General features: G+C 35.1%; 1 protein-coding gene across 1 annotated transcript; it reads right to left on the bottom strand.

Annotated features, from left to right (window-relative positions):
* Positions 1-5,127: 5,127 nt before the first annotated feature.
* Positions 5,128-15,422, bottom strand: LOC149895528 (zinc finger Y-chromosomal protein 1-like). Its single transcript, XM_090118834.1, has 9 exons — positions 15,150-15,422; positions 14,532-14,654; positions 12,407-13,000; positions 11,100-11,299; positions 8,650-8,757; positions 7,833-8,030; positions 7,119-7,230; positions 5,852-5,956; positions 5,128-5,269 (listed from the first exon to the last, which is right to left on the bottom strand). Exons 1-9 carry the CDS (start codon positions 15,273-15,275, stop codon positions 5,135-5,137), a joined length of 1,701 nt encoding a protein of 566 aa, XP_089974960.1. The 5' UTR covers positions 15,276-15,422; the 3' UTR covers positions 5,128-5,134.
* Between the last annotated feature and the right edge of the window lie 305 nt (positions 15,423-15,727).

The following is a 15,727-nucleotide window of genomic DNA, read 5'->3' as shown; positions in this document are numbered from 1 at the left end:
GTGGACGGGCAGCAGAAAAATCTCTCTTTAAGTTTAATAAAAAAAATATTTTTATTAAAATCAAGTAGCTTAACTATTTAGTGATGAACATGATAATTATAAACATTGCCAATAATTTTATTGGCAATGTTATGTCAGAGCAAGCAAAGGAGCAGGTGGGCCACCTGATGTTAAGTGGTCACCACCGCCCATAAACACTTGTAACACTAGAAGTGTTACAGGTGCTTTGCCGGCCTTTTATGGACAAATAAGCTTTTTTCTTGAAGTCCCCAATGTCGTAGTTGTTCGGGAACACCGCAGGTGGCAAATCGTTCCATAGTTTCACCGTACGCGGAAGGAAGTTGCGGGTGAAGCGGACAGTGGTGGAGCGCCAACCATCCAGATGGTGCGGATGGAACTGGTTTTTACGGCGTGTGGTCCAGTGGTGGAACTATGCGGCTGGTAAAAGGTGGAACAATTCCTCAGAGCACTCCCCATAGTAGATTCTGTACAGTATACAGAGAGACGCAACGTCTCTTCGCACTGACAGTGGATCGAGCCTATCGGAAAGCCTACGGTCATCGACAATTCGAGCTGCTCGACGTTGGATGCGGTCAAGAGGAAGGAGTTGATACTGTGGGGCTCCAGCCCAGAGATGAGAACAGTACTCCATATGCGGTCGCACCTGAGCCTTGTACAGCTGAAGTCGGTGGGCCGCGGCCGGCTTGAAGTACTGTCTCGATCTACTGAGCACACCAAGTTTTTTCGAGGCTAATTTAGCCTTCGCTTCCAAATGACTGCGGAATTGAACGTCACTCGAGATTTCAACTCCGAGGATTCCGATATACTAAGGGGAGTACTTTTAAACCGATGTTCTACGACAAATGGGGTCTTTTTTTTGCGGTGAACGCGCAAACCTGTGTCTTTAGGGGATTGAACTCGACAAGATTAAGTTCGCCCCAATCCGAGACTTCTTGGAAAGAAGACTCGACCGCAGACACAAGTTTGTTTCGACTCTCATTGAGGCTTTCCTTTGAGGTGGTATAATCGATATATCGATATAGTACATCGATATAGTAGACATTGTCTACTATATCGATGCGACGTTGCCGTGTTGTAGACAACAACGCGTGCGTGACACATGGTTCGCGCGCAAAATTTGAACTCGGCGCCAATTTTTCTGTGACCCGGCGGCGGCGGCGGCGCGCCGGGGTCTCTCGGCGGCGGCACGCCGGCGTGGCGCGGACCTCTAATGTGGATATCAATTAAATACATGTATATTTTTATTTAATTTAATTAAATAATTAGGATTTTCGCAGTTATTACAACATCTGTGCTATAACACGATACTTTTTACTCAATTTCAAGACTGTGTTTACGGGACAGGGTATTGATTCCCTTGCTAATGTCGAAATCCTACGGTCTACGGTCCCTTGATGCTGTGAAAAATTCAAACGTTTTAGCCAACGCAATCAAAAGATGCAGCTGTAAATGCTGAAATTTTTCGCAAAATTCGACACTCCCTAAGAAATCAAAACCTACAGGGTAGTTCCCGAGTACACAGAGTCATGAAATTTAGTACAATCAAACGTCTTATAACGCAGACTAGCTTACCACCCGCGGCTTCGCCCACTTTCTCTAAATCCTTATAAATTATATAACAACTATTCCCCTTGAATCACTCTATCTTTAAAAAAAATTGCATCGAAATTCGTTGTGTAGTTTTAAAGATTTAATCGTACATAGGGACATAGGCACAGAGACAACGACTTTGTTTACTAATTGCGAAAAGCATGAATCTTTCCTTAGATTATAATATAAAAAAATATTTTTAAATTTTTTTAACTATAGTACAGATACAGGAATAATTGCAAAAAATATATTTTTTTCAAGTTTGTCTGCCTGTCAAGACCCTTTTTCTCAGGAACGCGTGGAGGTATCAATCTGAAATTCATACCGAATACTCAAATCTACGGTTAAAGCTGTGAAAAAATCAAACTTATAAGCCAACGCAATCAAAAGATACAGACGTTTATGCTGTAAATTATCGCAAATTTCGACATTATCGCAAGGAAATCAAAATCTATAGGTATTGTACTACTTCCCGTGAACACAGAGTTCTGAAATTTGGTTAAAAGCAATGTCAGCACAGATGGAGGAAAAATTGCTAAAACATACATTTCATGCTTATCAACATTCGCAAGTGTTGCCAGGAATCAAAACCTAGAGGGTACTTCCCGTGAACACAGAATCTTGACATTTAATCTTTATTTAATAGAAACTTACGTCTTATTGCACAGATAAAGAAAAAATTGCAAAGAGCATAAATTTAATATTAAAACATATAAAAATGTTTGTACGGAACTCTTGGTTCGCGAATCCGACTCGCACTTGACCAATTTTTTTTAAATCTACGTATCAATTAAATTACCAAAATATAGCTTTTGAAAATTGCCCACGTCTATGTGACCCCCCCCCCCTGGCACTAAGGCTGGATCCGCCCTTGCCTATAATTAGAAGTAAATAAAAAAATGGTTTAAAAAACCCAACTGAGATAATTAACACGCAGACACACAGCAAACATCTATATTCATTATAGTATACTGAGTAGTAACATAATTAATAAAAAAATCCACAAATACTTGATAATTATAAATGTAAGATTAATGTAAGATAATAAGCATTAATTATTGTTCATTATCTATCTATTCTATACTTATAATAAATCTGTAGAGAGGCCAATTCTGTACATGAAATATATTTAAAAAAAACTATGAAGGGGTGATAAGGGATCGCTACTGATGCCAAAAATGCAATCAGTAAAATTTTTGTCTGTCTGTCTGTCTGTCTGTATATTCGTTATAGAAACAAAAACTACACGACGGATTTTAACGAAATTTGGCACAACTATTCCTCATACTCCTGGGCGGGTTATAGTAAAAGAATCATGTAAATCGGTGTAGAAACACCAAAGTTATACATGAAATACGCTTTATGTCATCGCGCGTGAATTACAGAATCATGCCATAAGGATTATTTTGTGTACCTATCAGTTGCCGCGTTCGACGCGCTTCGCGGCGGGAGCTATAAAAAGGCGGCGGGTCCGCACCCGTTTCGCGTTGTCACGGCATCACGTGTGAACGGCTGAACCGATTTCGATAATTCTTTTCCTTGAAGTACGAGGATGGTTCTTATGTAGAGAAAACGTACACGTATATGTACCACGGGCGAAGCCGGGGCGGACCGCTAGTGATTGAATAAAATAGTAGGTACTTACACTTGTTACTCAATTGTTGACTAAATCACGGATTATTTAATAATTAATAAACAACAGCATATTTGGATAACAATAAAGGTTTTATATACGATGGTATACAAAAATTATTATCATTCGAACCTGCAATTCTAGCTTGATCAAAAATTATTCACAGAATTATATGTAATTACTTAGTTATTTGTTATTATTCTTAAGGGGGGTTAGGCGGTCAGCGAAAATTCAGCTATTCGGGCCTGAGGTAAGGGGTGAGGGGGTCCGCGTTTAGTATGGAATCAACGTGCTCGAAACTAAAAATCGTAAGCGCCATTCACATTTTTATCAAAAAGTGAATGAAAATATTTAGTATTTTCTAAATCTAAAACAGTCACGAAATCGAGAAGGTAAATACCTATGTATTTGTGATTTTATACGAATTATTATCGTAAAATACGGTTGTAATGAGCATTTACATGATATTTTAGAGGTAACTTCAGGATTTTTTTTTATCGAGCAAAATTTTTCCAATCGTGTTTTGGAAACAGTCATCCCATCACACATACGTTCTGTAATACATATTAGAAATTTCAGTGCGAAAAAACTTCAATATTTTCAATTATAGCTCATAGATAACAGTCCATTTTGCCGTTTTCACCTACTAAGGGCCCTTAATATCAGAACCATATAATTGCATGATAATTATTAATTAATAACCTTAAAGGTCTATAGAATATATCGCTGCAGTGCTGTTACATGTAAATATGGCCCATATGCGTCGCAACGAAGAGTGATGTTTGTAAAAATTGTCAAAATTAAATATTGATATATAATTTATAGAGCAAATGGGGAGCAATTTTTTTGGAAAAAAATTGTATGAAATGTGAATATTTTTCAATCTATAGGGAAATTAAGTTTTCAGGTTTCAGATTTTTTTTTAATTTATTATAAATAAACTAATAATCATAGAAATCTAAATAACAAGACACATAGAAGTGCTGTAATGTCATAATTCGTATGAAAACCGCTGTCGCCAAAATCAACACATTCAAACCGAAAGCTAAACAGTACACACAAGTAAACTATGCCTTTTATTGGACAGCTTGATTTTAGTGAAAACTAACTTATCTATTTAATTAAGCTTTTGAATATGTATCCTAACGCACGAATTTACGGTTTATTTTAGAATAACATCCCTAAGTATATGAGACTTTTTGCTCCAATACGAACAAACGTGATAATAAGAATGGTCGACTGTGTCATTCATTGTTATTTCGATTACTATGGTGACACTCGTAATACTTGTAAATATTCTATAATTTTAAGGAAAAACGGCATTATTTCTAAAAAAAAATATTTTCCGATGAAATATTATTCCTTTATAAGTATAATTACAACTTGTGGAAGAATTTCCGCAATGGGAATTGCTGAAACACACCATGTATATACACTCATACGTCTCCAGAGCAACTGAACAGTGACGAATGCACTGGTGATGTGCAAATCACCTGAGTGGCGACAAGGTCACGCACGCTTACGACTTCTAGTGTCTTGTTATTTAGATTTCTATGCTAATAATCCACCTCCAATACGTTTCTTATTTAATGGTGATGCCATTACAAGTTTGTCTCTTGAGAATAACTGTCAGTGCCATAGGAATCATCATTCGCCGAGCCGGGTATAGGCAGCACTGCACATTATTTTGAATTTCTTTTTTATCACATTAAATAAAATAAAAATCTTAAAGATGAAACTGTTTTATTATCATTTAATTCAACTTCATTTTGAACAAAACCTCTTTTCTTAATAAAGATAAAAAAAAATTATAACTTCCCGCCATTTTACATTCGCAAAAAGGTCGTGAAAAATAAAAAGACGAACGAAAACTATATTACATATATTAATTTAATGCACTTTATGAATCGCCTTAGTATGAGTGGCCAGAGTGTACTTCTGTGAGAACGACGCCGTACAGAATTCGCAGTGGAAAGGCCTTTCACCTGTATGTGTCCTCATGTGATTCTGTAGAATACGATTTGTCTGAAAATAAATGTACATAAATAAAATAAATAAATATTTCGACACAATTTTCACACCAAATAAAATAAATAAATAAATATTTCAGGACATTTTTACACACGGCGCGATCTGATCCCATACTAAGCTTTCCCTTGTTATGGATATCAACCAAAGATGGTTGATAAACATACGTATATAATTCTTAAATAAATACTTATATAGATAATTACAAGACACAGAGCAAACATCTATGTTCATCAAACAAATTTTTGCCCTGGGTGGGAATCGAACCCACGACCTCAGGCTTGGAGGGCAGGGCCACTACCAACCAAGCCAACTGGTCAGTCAATATTATAACATACCACTATTATAATTTTTTTTTTTTTATTAAAGAGTAATATTACATAATATTTTTTTATTATTTCCTGAAGAATGGCGCACGAAATTAACATTTTAACCATCAAAATAGGAAAATATTAAAATCGTGAAAATTTGGACGCTTTCCTTTAAGGTCTAGTTTTAAACTTAAAAAATGTAGCTAAAAATTTTGAAATATTGTCAATAAACATTATTAATTTGCAAGAAAAAGGTAAAATTACTCACATGAAAAGCTTTTCCACATATGGAACACATTTTCGTCTTTGGCTTTGGCAAACGATCATGCGTGTTTGCCTTGTGGTCTCTGAGGCGATATCCTGTTAGGAAATACTGTGGAAAATAGTTATTACGTAAGACTTTATTGAATAACTAGCTGTGCCCCGCGGTTTTACCCTCTTTGCTCCTGTTGGTCTTAGCGTGATGATATATGTATAGCCTATAGTCTTCCTCGATAAATGGGCTATCTAATAATTTTAATTAGATACTCGTGCAGATAAAGAATTGTGTGAAAAACATTTAAATTGTGCTCGTTTTTCGGGGAAAATTATGTATCGTTCTTTTAATTTAATTTTATAAACTACTACGACTCGAATGTTTCGATAAAAAAAAATGATATATGTAATGTGTAAATGTATTGGCCGATCTCCCCATCTGTTAGGCCGCGTTTCCATCTGCAAGAAAACTTCCGCAAGAAATGTCCGACAGTCTGTCTGATAGCAACTTGCAAGTCTACTTGCAGGTGCATAAGACTTGCAAGCTGGGGACAGACAGACTGTCGGACATTTCTTGAAGTTTTCTTGCAGATGGACAGGCGGCCTTAAATTAGTTCCATAATTGTCCGCGGGACTTCTTTCTTGAAATGGACTTTACATATTTAAAACTTGAAGTACAGATGACAGAAAAATCTCAGATAATTAATAATTACTTATAAAAATTCTGTTACTCTATGATTTAAGTTATTTTTAACAGGCTTTTTTTAACTTACACCTGTATATTTGTATGTAACAGACTTCTTAATACTCGATTTAACTATAAACGGACAGACTTAACTCAAACTTGGACACGTATCCTATGTGTTAATCCAAGTTGCTCTATATGTGTGCTAAATTTCATTGTAACCAATTCAGTAGTATTTGCGTGAAAGAGTAACAAACATACATGCATACACATGTATGTTTGTTACTCACCGCTTCACCCGCAACTTCCTTCCGCGTACGGTGAAACTGTGGAACGATTTGCCACCTGCGGTGTTCCCGAACAACTACGACATTGGGGCCTTCAAGAAAAGAGCTTATTTGTCCATAAAAGGCCGGCAAAGCACCTGTAACACTAGAAGTGTTACAGGTGTCTATGGGCGGTGGTGACCACTTATAACATCAGGTGGCCCACCTGCCCCTTTGCTTGCTCTGTCATAAAAAAAAAATACACATACGTCCATCCTCACAAACTCACGCATTTATAATATTAGTAGGAAGTAAGATAAAAAACTCACTTTGTCACATAGTTCACAATAGTTTTTACTCTTCTTCAGATGTACTAAATTATAATGATTATTCAATGTAGCCCTCTTATGGTACACTTTACCACATTCAGTACAGGGGAACCTGTAAAAAAATTTCAGTTTTATAATCTAGTTTACAGTTTTTTTATGTCTAATGGGTTATGTACATATCATTTTATGTATAAAATTATCGTGTCACAATGTTCACAAATATTTGTGTGATGAACATAGATGTTTGCTCTGTGTCTGTGTTTGCTATATGTCTGATATGAAATATTATATCGAAAACTTCCCCAAGTTTGCAGAACTTTTGGAATTTTTTTCACGACCATACAGCAAAAAATAATTTAATTGCAATTTTAACAATGTTCCGGACTGCGGACAAGGTTGCAAAATGAGATTTATTGTCGTCCCAATGTACCATTCACTTGACTGAAGTTTGAAAACTTTTGGAATTACTGTGAATTGATTGTCTTGACTGACTGGAGTATTAAATCAAAAGTTACGTCTAACAATATATATTTTTACAATTATCTACTATATTTCGCTGTGAGAACCACATATAGATACAAAAGATGAAAAGGAAGGGCTTTTTTATAATGCTCTTGTAATTACATAAAATCGGACTATAAACAATGCGAACTCTGTACCAAATTTTAAACAAATATTTTTTTTTTATATATGCCACTAAAAAAAATAACACACCTCTTCTGTACATGCTTCGTGCTCTTCGTCAAGTGATTTTTCAACAAAAATTCATTATTAAAATGGAGATTGCATTCAACGCAATAATTTTCTTCCGAGATCGATTTAACATGAACCACCAAATTGTGCCTTTTCAGTGCTTGATATGAATTGTATGATTTGTCACATATCTTGCATCTGTGCTCCATGTGACGTAATCTGTGGAAATTTTGAAAATCATATATTTATTTATTTATTTATTTAATCATTTATTGTACCACACCATATTTTAATATTATGTACAATGTACAGTATTATAGTATAATATATATTTGTATGAATGCGAAGTACAAAAGGTGACCTTATCGCTTAAAAGCGAAATAAATAAATAAAATAAATAGTTACAGTTAATATCAAGGAAATGCTATATTTAAAAAATGCTGGTGCAAAATTTTTTATTATTTTTTTATATAGCATAGATCAGATTTCACACATAGGTACACTCACACACATAAATGCACACGTATTATATTTGTAAACTTTAGTTAAGGAAGAGCGGGTCACTGGTGAACAGATTTTGATTATATTTCTTATTTTTGAAGTGAAACTTCTTTAGAACAACAAAAACCATGGAGGACCAAAAACGTCATGGAGTAAGGCGACGATTTTGGTATCTTAGAATCTTGCCAAAGAAGTTTTACTTCTGACACCGCTGCTCGATAAATGGGCTATCTAACACCGAAAGAATTTTTCAAATCGGACCAGTTGTTCTTGAGATTTCAAACCAACAAACTCTTCAGCTTTACAATATTCATGAATAGATTTCTTTAGTACTTACCCAATATGATGAATGAGTCTTTTCTTCGTCGAGAAACCGTTACCGCAATAATCACATATAAATCGCAAATGCGTCTTAACATAATGCCTACTGCATTCTGTGCGATTGCTGTAAATTTAATTTTTTTTTAATCACTACATAGTATAAAACAAAGTCGGTGTCTCTGTCTCTATGTCCCTTTTATGCTTAAATCTTTAACACTATGCAACGGAATTTGATGCGGTTTTTTAATAGATAGAGTGATTCTCGAGGAAGGTTTTAGCATAAAATTTATATCTAAATTTATTTATTGGATTTCTATGCGTATTATTACTTTTGGAGTACTGTATGTAGTTTAGTATGGTTTTTAAGTATCAAAAGACTTTTAACACGCTTTATATTAGCTTCACCTGTATGTTTGTATGTTTGTAACCGACTTCTTTGGGCGCGATTTTGACCCACTTTAAAGGGTCAGATTTCGATCAAACTTTGTAGATTTATTGAGGACCGATGACAATACACTAATTTGATAAAATTTTCTATTTTTTAGTTCGGTTTTCTATAAAAAGCGTGTTTTTTAGTTTTTTTTAACTATTATTATTATTTAGAGGTACCTTTGTGATTTTTTTCTATGGAGTAAAATAAGATGTATTGTGTTTTCAACACAGTATATAGTTAGCTAGTAAGTATACAGGGTGTACCAAAAAGTAGTGATGAACGGAAGCTGAGAGGTAGAGGACCTAGAGGGCTATCCGAATCACCCCCATGTATGTTATGCGATTTTTCGTATTTTCGGAGTTATGACGTTGTTTTCAATTTTTCACCTATCGCCGAGTACGATGATATTTTTACTCATGCTGACGTCAATGATTGCGGAAGATGCTTGATTTTTTTTGTGTGCTAAGCTGAAAGATAGGCCAATTCAGTATAGCAACATTTACTATCGTTAGATCTTTGAATGGAATAAAAAAAAGAATTAAATGGCAAGAAAGATAAAATTACCCAGTATGTTCACCAATTCAAGGGCCCGTAAAAAAATAAAATCACATAAAAAAAGTTTTCCGTTTGACTTTTAAAAACTTGCTCTATCTATCAGATAGCTACCCTGAAAATTTCATTTAATTATTCAGAAGGATTCAATCGAAAAATTTAAATCTAAATGTGGTAAGTGCAAAAATTGAATTAACATAATGATCATTAAAACCAATAAATAGGTGTTTAATTACCAGAAATTTTTAAAATAACCCCGCTGTTGCTCAATGCAAGTGCGACATCACCGTAAAAAGTTGTCTTTCAAATGTCTGAATGCCCTTTTATCATTTTTAATGGTTTCTTCTGCTACTATGAGTTTCCGGGTTATTTCGTCCAAATTGTGGCATTCTCTCAAGTAGCCGAGGTCTTTTTAGTATTCCCATTGAAACAAATCAATGGGGTTTAGGTCGAGGGACCGTGGAAGCCAGGCTTTAAGGCAGGCGTCACCGGCGCATGCGCAGGCTGCAACGACCAATCCATCTTTCAGGGTATCTTTGCCCTTTAACCTGGCCTGCACGGTCCCCGGACATAAACCCTATTGATTTTTTTCCGTGGGGATACTACAAAGACGAGAGACTGCCACAATTTGGACGAAATAACCCGGAAATTCTTAGTAGCAGAAGAAACCATTAAAAATGATAAAAGGGCATTCAGACATTTAAAAGACAACTTTTTATGGTGATGTCGCACTTGCATTGAGCAACAGCGGGGTTATTTTAAAAATTTCTGGTAATTAAACACCTATTTATTGGTTTTAATGATCATCATGTTAATTCAATTTTTGCACTTACCACATTTAGATTTAAATTTTTCGATTGAAGCCTTCTGAATAATTAAATGAAATTTTTAGGGTAGCTATCTGATAGATAGAACAAGTTTTTAAAAGTCAAATGGAAAACTTTTCTTATGTGATTTTATTTATTTACGGGCCTTTGAAGTGGTGAACATACTGGGTAATTTTATCTTTCTTGCCATTTAATTCTTTTTTTTATTCCATTCAAAGGTCTAACGATAGTAAATGTTACTATACTGAATTGGCCTATCTTTCAGCTTAGCACACAAAAAAAATCAAGCATCTTCCGCAATCATTGACGTCAGCATGAGTAAAAATATCATCGTACTCGGCGATAGGTGAAAAATTGAAAAAAACGTCATAACTCCGAAAATACGAAAAATCGCATAACATACATGGGGGTGATTCGGATAGCCCTCTAGGTCCTCTACCTCTCAGCTTCCGTTCATCACTACTTTTTGGTACACCCTGTATATCTCCTGAAGAATATCATATATTTATCTGAGATTTTTTACTGCAGTTAATCATATACTTTAAAGCATTATTGAACTCTCTTAAAACTCGCGTTAAGCTCTTCTAGTCCCCTTAACTAATATTAGGGTTCTAATGACTGAACTGAAAACTAAACCATTCAAAAAATACTTACTTAAACTGCAAATGACACTTCATACATTGCACCACACTTTTGTGCGTTGAATTCAAGTGACAATCCAAATTATATGACGGATGACATTCCACGCCACAAATGCAGCATATATATTTAGTTGTATGCATGTTCATGTGTGAGATTTTTCTAACACTCGAGATTCGCTGCTTGCAAATCGAACACTCATAATCGCCACTACCCTGAAATTCACAAATGTATACTAATACTAATCACTACATAGTATAAAACAAAGTCGCTTTCTCTGTCCCTATGTATGCTTAAATCTTTAAAACTACGCAACGGATTTTGATGCGTTTTTTTTAATAGATAGAGTGATTCAAGAGAAAGGTTTTAATATATAATTTATTATGTTTTAGACAAAGCGGGCGAAGCCGCGGGCGGAAAGCTAGTATAATCTATACTTCTATAATAATATTATGTATAAAGTTGAAGTTTGTTTGTTTGAACGCGCTCAGCAACGACTGGTCCGATTTGAAAAATTCTTTCGGTGTTAGATAGCCCATATATTGAGGAAGACTATATCACAGTATTACAATATTACTTCTTACAGGCTACAGTAATGCAACGCCTTTAATGTCGCGCGATGCCGCCGCTAGTGTAGGTACTTAGGCTGCCACACGAAAATACGCTAGGGTTGCAACAAATGGGAAATAAAACATTTGTGAAATTATTGATATTATGATGTACTCATTTATTCATATGTACATTCAAAATAATTAATTGCGATTATTAAATCTGATGTAATTATTTGTTCATAAATATATAATTTCATACAAGTATTGCACTGCTAAATATTTACGTAGACTGGGATTTCAATGTAGATTTACATTCATACATAGAACAGTTTGTGCGCGCCATTATAGAATATGTAAGTACATATCTATATTAAAATTAACACCCCTAAAGACCATATACGAGCAAATAAATATATTTGAATTGAATTGAACTATTACACAAAAAATACGACTGCGTCGTCCTTTCGCGCTTAGTACTGCAAACTAAGCGTGTTTGCGGTACGCGGCCCACGTTGCCCGACCCCCCGCCAGTTCTACTACGTTTTTCTGTGCAAGTACATTCGTCGCCGTACTCTAGGAAATGTTGTAATACTGGGGCTATAGGCTATAAAAGTGTTAATTGCTAATATTTTTAAAGATAATACTATAAATGTTTGAGTACAACTTTGAGTAACTTATAAACTTAATATACCCTCAAGCCCGAGTCCCAGCAGTGGGAATGTATATGGGCTGATGGTGATAATTAAAAAATTGAAATAATAATTAACTTACCTTAGAATGGAATCTCCTAACATGCTTATCATAATATTGCTTCTTAGCAAACCCAGATATACAAGTTTCACACTTATACGCCATTGTTCTGTAATTTCGCGCCAATTTCAGTTTTTCCCGCCATAACGCCATCTCAGCATCGTCCATAATAACTCTCTCGCATTTTTTACGCATTTCTATCATTTCCTCTTTACTATATTCCTTCACAGTGTAACGCACATTAGTATATGATTTTGGACGTTTTCTTTTCTTTTTGTCTTGTTCTTCCAAAAGCAATTTTTTGTCATCATCTATATTGTCTGTGTCCTGCTTTTCCGGACGCAATTTTTTGTCATTGTCTATATTGTCTTTGTCTACGTTTTCTATATTTATATAATCTGTTTCGATAATAAAGTCATTTTCGAAGTCGGAATTGTCACTTTTCTCAGTTTTAAATTCAATTGGTACAATTAATGGTTCGTCTACTGTTGATATATTATCATCAGCTGCGATGTCTTCTTCTTTAAAATTATTGTCATTTTCTTCACTATGTGCAGCGTATATTATATTATTTGATATGTTTGAGGTAGACAATGTTGATAAGCAGATTTTTACCTGAAATTGTTAATCAAAGTTTTAAAAATACGACGCGGTTGGCGCAGTGGTAAAGTAACTGCCTACTGAGCCGACGGTCCCAGGTTCGATCCCCGGTCAGGACAAATATTTGCGTGATGAACTCGATTATTTGTTCTTGGGTCTGGGTGTTATCCATACTAATATTATAAATGCGAAAGTAACTCTGTCTGTCTGTCTGTTACTCAATCACGCCTTAACTACTGAACCAATTTGCGTGAAATTTGGTATAGAGATATTTTATACCCGAGAAAGGACATAGGATAGGTTTTATCCCGGAAATCCTACGGGAACGGGTTTTTCTTTGAAAACGCGGGCGGAGCCGCGGGCGGAAAGCTAGTTATCTATATATTATGTATTTATAATATTATTATATTTTTCGTCGCCTAGTACCCACAACGCAAGCCTTAATTGAGCTTACTGTGGGACTAGGTCGATTTGAATAATAATGTCCTATAATATTTATTTATTATTTATTTATTTATTATTTGATATGTTTGCAAATAAATTATTTCATTTCATTTCATTTGAGGTAGATAATGTTGTTAACAGATTTTTACCTGAAATTGTTAGTCAAAGTTTTAAAAATATTTATCAAGAGATTTTATAAGTAAGTTTGCTTCATGCTGTGATCATTCTTTAGCAACTTGTACTACAGGAAATTGTGACTATATAGTATACTAGCTTTCCGCCTGCGGCTTCGCCCGCGTTTTCAAAGAAAAACACGCATAGTTCCCGTTCCCGTGGGATTTCCGGGATAAAACCTAGCCTATGTTACTCGTGGATAATGTAGCTTTCGAATGGTGAAATAATTTTTAAAATCGGTCCAGTAGTTTATGAGCCTATTCATTACAATCAAACAAACAAACAAAGTTTTCCTCTTTATAATATTAGTGTAGAAAACAAAGTCACATTCTATGTCCATACGTATGCTTACATCTTCGAAACTACGCATGGGATTTTGGATGCGGTTTTTTTAATAAATAGGGTGGAGGAAGATTTTAGTATATAATCTACTAGCTTTCCACCCGCCGCGGCCGCTTCGCCCGCGCAGGCAAAGAAAAACCCGCATAGTTCCCGTTCCCGTGGGATTTCCGGGATAAAACCTATCCTATTTCCCGGGATAAAAAGTAGCCTATGTCCTTTCTCGGGTATCAAAATATCTCTATACCAAATTTCATGCAAATTGGTTCAGTAGTTAAGGCGTGATTGAGTAACAGACAGACAGACAGACAGAGTTACTTTCGCATTTATAATATTAGTATGGATAATATAAAAATGAATCCCAAAATGTGTTGGTAAGCGCATAACTTGAGAACGGCTGAACCGATTTCGATAATTCTTTTTTTATTATATTCCTTGAAGTACGAGGATGGTTCTTATGTAGAGAAAACGTATAAATATGTACCACGGGCGAAGCCGGGGCGGACCGCTAGTTTATTATATTTTAGACAAAGCGGGTGAAGCCACGGGCGATAAGCCAGTTATATACATACATATTAGGTTTACTTACTCTTTTAAACTTATTCAAGCCTTCATTTAAGTAACTATTGGCCTGTTGAACTCTCTCTCGAAACTTGTGTATTGTTCGTAATACAGCATTACATTCCCAGCAGAATAGAGGGTTTTTGGATAGCTGTGGACAAATAAAAAACTTTGTAGAAAAAAAAGGGTAGAATTCTTTCATAATATATACAATACTAGGTTTCCAGCTGTGGCTTCAGCCATGTTTTCAAAGGAAAATCTGCATAGCTCCCGTTTCTGTAGGACTTCAGGAATAAAACCTATCCTGTGTTAATCCAAGTTACCCTCTATGCCAAATTTTATTGTAATTGGTTCATTAGTTTTTGTGTGAAAGAGTAACAAACATCCATACATACAAATATCAGAATAATTTTGTAATAGGTATGATTAGAAAGAAAAACTTGAGGGGTTTCATGGATGGAACGAAGTTTTTTGTTAGAGAGAGATAGGCAGAGAAACAAGCGCATGCCGCACGACCAAATGTAGCAAAAAGTGTTACAACTTTTCGTCTTTTTTTCCGTTTAGCCCGTGTTTAGCCCCCTTTCGCAGCGCGCGATTTAGAACTTCGTTCCAATAAATTTTGATATATATTTTTATCAATTCTTACCTTGCTGGAAGCTTCATACATAAAAAGATTAACGTAAATATCATAAAATTCTCCGACATCTGTTAGTTTTCTATCCGTCGACAAACAACCCTCGCAGAAAACGATAGGTTTTATATAATTTGTCATAATTTAACTTGTTTATTGAGTTTGAACTAATTTCAAAGCAGATAAGAATTCAATCATAAAATCACAATCAGCTCCCGGACAACGTTTTAGATTTTTTTAATTTTGATGTCGATGTCGACTCGTTTCACGTTTGAGTTTGACATCTGTCATCTGTGATAAACAGCCTCAACGCAACGTCTAGAGCACAGATTAATAAAATATAATAATAGGGAAAGGGGAATATCTGTGGCGAATATGCATGATTTTCTTTTATACGGATTCGGAAGAATCCCTTTATGTGGTAAAAGAAATTTTGAAATCGGTCCAGTAGTTTTGAGCCTATTAAACATACAAAAATGCAAAGGTTTTCTCTTTATATAAACCTTGTGTTATTTAAACCGTATATATTATTATTTATTTCCATTACACCAGCTTCAGTAAGACACTTTAAAAGTACTACAAAATTTTCCGAT

Source organism: Colias eurytheme, chromosome 31 (assembly GCF_061535395.1).
Source record: "Colias eurytheme isolate Ceu_HAF_F1 chromosome 31, ilColEury1 Martin Lab GWU primary, whole genome shotgun sequence".
In the NCBI taxonomy this organism is placed as follows: domain Eukaryota; kingdom Metazoa; phylum Arthropoda; class Insecta; order Lepidoptera; family Pieridae; genus Colias; species Colias eurytheme.
The sequence above is the reverse complement of the archived record's forward strand: the minus strand, read 5'-3'. Positions and strand labels throughout refer to the sequence as shown.